Source organism: Diaphorina citri, unplaced genomic scaffold, assembly GCF_000475195.1.
Source record: "Diaphorina citri unplaced genomic scaffold, Diaci psyllid genome assembly version 1.1 scaffold1069, whole genome shotgun sequence".
Classification (NCBI taxonomy): Eukaryota; Metazoa; Arthropoda; class Insecta; order Hemiptera; family Psyllidae; genus Diaphorina; species Diaphorina citri.
The window spans coordinates 29,182-31,257 of NW_007378498.1; the positions used below are offsets into that span (position 1 = coordinate 29,182).

The 2,076-nt window shown below is 35.7% G+C and overlaps 1 protein-coding gene across 1 annotated transcript in view; it reads left to right on the forward strand.

The window, feature by feature from the left end:
* The window catches only part of LOC103514020 (nicotinate phosphoribosyltransferase), a gene marked incomplete at its 5' end in the record, with an annotated part of 30,449 nt that overhangs the window by 21,815 nt on the left and 6,558 nt on the right, over nt 1-2,076 (forward strand). The window contains 1 exon segment of the mRNA XM_017446047.2: nt 711-904. Coding sequence (XP_017301536.2) covers nt 711-904 — 194 coding nt within the window.

A 2,076-nucleotide genomic window follows, 5' to 3' on the forward strand; every position in this document is an offset into this window, starting at 1 on the left:
AATGTTTCCAACAACTGCTTCAACTATAAAGTAGTATGGTTTGGGTTGGGATAGTTTGACAGCTATGATTTTTTTGGACTTCTTTTAATGTCTCAAATTCTCAATCAACTTCCGGCGATAGCACGTTTAATGTTGTTCTAGAGTTCAGTGGCATGTTTCATAGAGTAATCCCACACTATAACCTTGTAAATTTTTGCTAGGTATAAAAAAACTAAACTAAATAATCTCATTATAAAACGCTGATTTTTTATTTATTATTTTATTTTTACATTGCATTGCATTTTTTTCTCACAAATAAAGTACATAGGAACATAGACCCTTCCTAATTAAGAACTCTTAAACAATTTATCCATGATCGTTCCATGATGGGACGGGTCGAGTAACTTCTAAGAAGAGATGAAATTTACCGTATTAATACAAAATAGACAATGCAAAATTTGAATGTTATTGAGTTATTGTTTCGGCGTAATCAGCCAGGTAATCATAAACACAGTCTTCCCCCTCTTTTAGGCACTTTAACACAAAACGGGGGTAGTGACAGTAGGTCGTCCGCGCCGAACAGCCCCCTTTGTTCAGACTAAAAACCATTTCGCTTCTCTATTTTATTTATTTAAATATGACCTTGTTTATATTGTCGGCTAAGACTAAAAAGTCCCATTATGCCAAGTTCTATTCTCATTCTCTCCTATCTTTCCTCTCTGTTTTCACAGACCATCCAGGACCGTGCGTCAGGCCAAGACGCAGACCTGCTCGCCTTGTCCATATCCTGGCGCAATAAGATCTCTCCCATACTGGATGTGTTAACGGATGAGGCTTCGGATGGGGAGCTGGCTGCTCTCATATCCTATGCCATAGCATTCCCGGATGGGTTCATGGCATTGGTTGATACTTATGATGTGAAGAGGTGAGATAGTTATTTTATATTTTTTACTTTCTATTACTACAGTATAGCGGAGCTATACTAGTAATGAAAGTATTGCAATCGGTCCAAATTGTATAAAAAAAGTAAACTAAATAATCTCATTATAAAACGCTGATTTTTTATTTATTATTTTATTTTTAGATTGCATTGCATTTTTTTCTCACAAATAAAGTACATAGGAACATAGACCCTTCCTAATTAAGAACTCCTAATCAATTTATCCATGATGGGACGGGTCGAGTAATTTCTAAGAAGAGATGAAATTTACCGTATTAATACAAAATAGACAATGCAAAATTTGAATATTATTGAGTTATTGTTTCGGCGTAATCAGCCAGGTAAAAATAAACACAGTCTTCCCCCTCTTTTAGGCACTTTAACACAACGGGGGTAGTGACAATAGGTCTTCCGCGCCGAACAGCCCCCTTTGTTCAGACTAAAAACCATTTCGCTTCTCTATTTTATTTATATATTTAAATATGACCTCATTTATACTGTCGGCTAAGACTAAAAAGTCCCATTATGCCAAGTTCTATTCTCATTCCCTCCTATCTTTCCTCTCTGTTTTCACAGACCATCCAGGACCGTGCGTCAGGCCAAGACGCAGACCTGCTCGCCTTGTCCATATCCTGGCCTTACTTTGGATGCTATATCTGTCTGTCTAATCCGATTCACACTACGTCACCTATCAACGTTGAATTCATTGATATTATTTCAAATGTTCTATTTATAAATCTTTGCGTGCGGGGGTAATAAGATTTTTTTGTTCGTTTACGAATGTTGATTAATTTCCACGTCTAAAACCCTGGATTAGCACCAGGGCGGGATTTTGGTCTGACTTTTAGATAAATTCCATTTTTGGGGCCAAGTAGTAATTTTTTTTTTCTTCTTCAACAATAATTTATTTATTTTATTTTTGAACATTTTAAATACAATAAATCGTATGTATCATAATCAATTTTACTTTGATTGCAGCATAATATGTTCTAACATCTCATGCTTGTGTGGTCTTATTTTGCACTTCAGCTTTTTACACGCTTTGAATGGACTAACACGCTCCAAGAGCTACATAATTTTAAACACTGGCAATTTAACACACGAGTTAACTAACGTACACCTACATACTCGTAGACTTCCTGTATTTACTAACAATT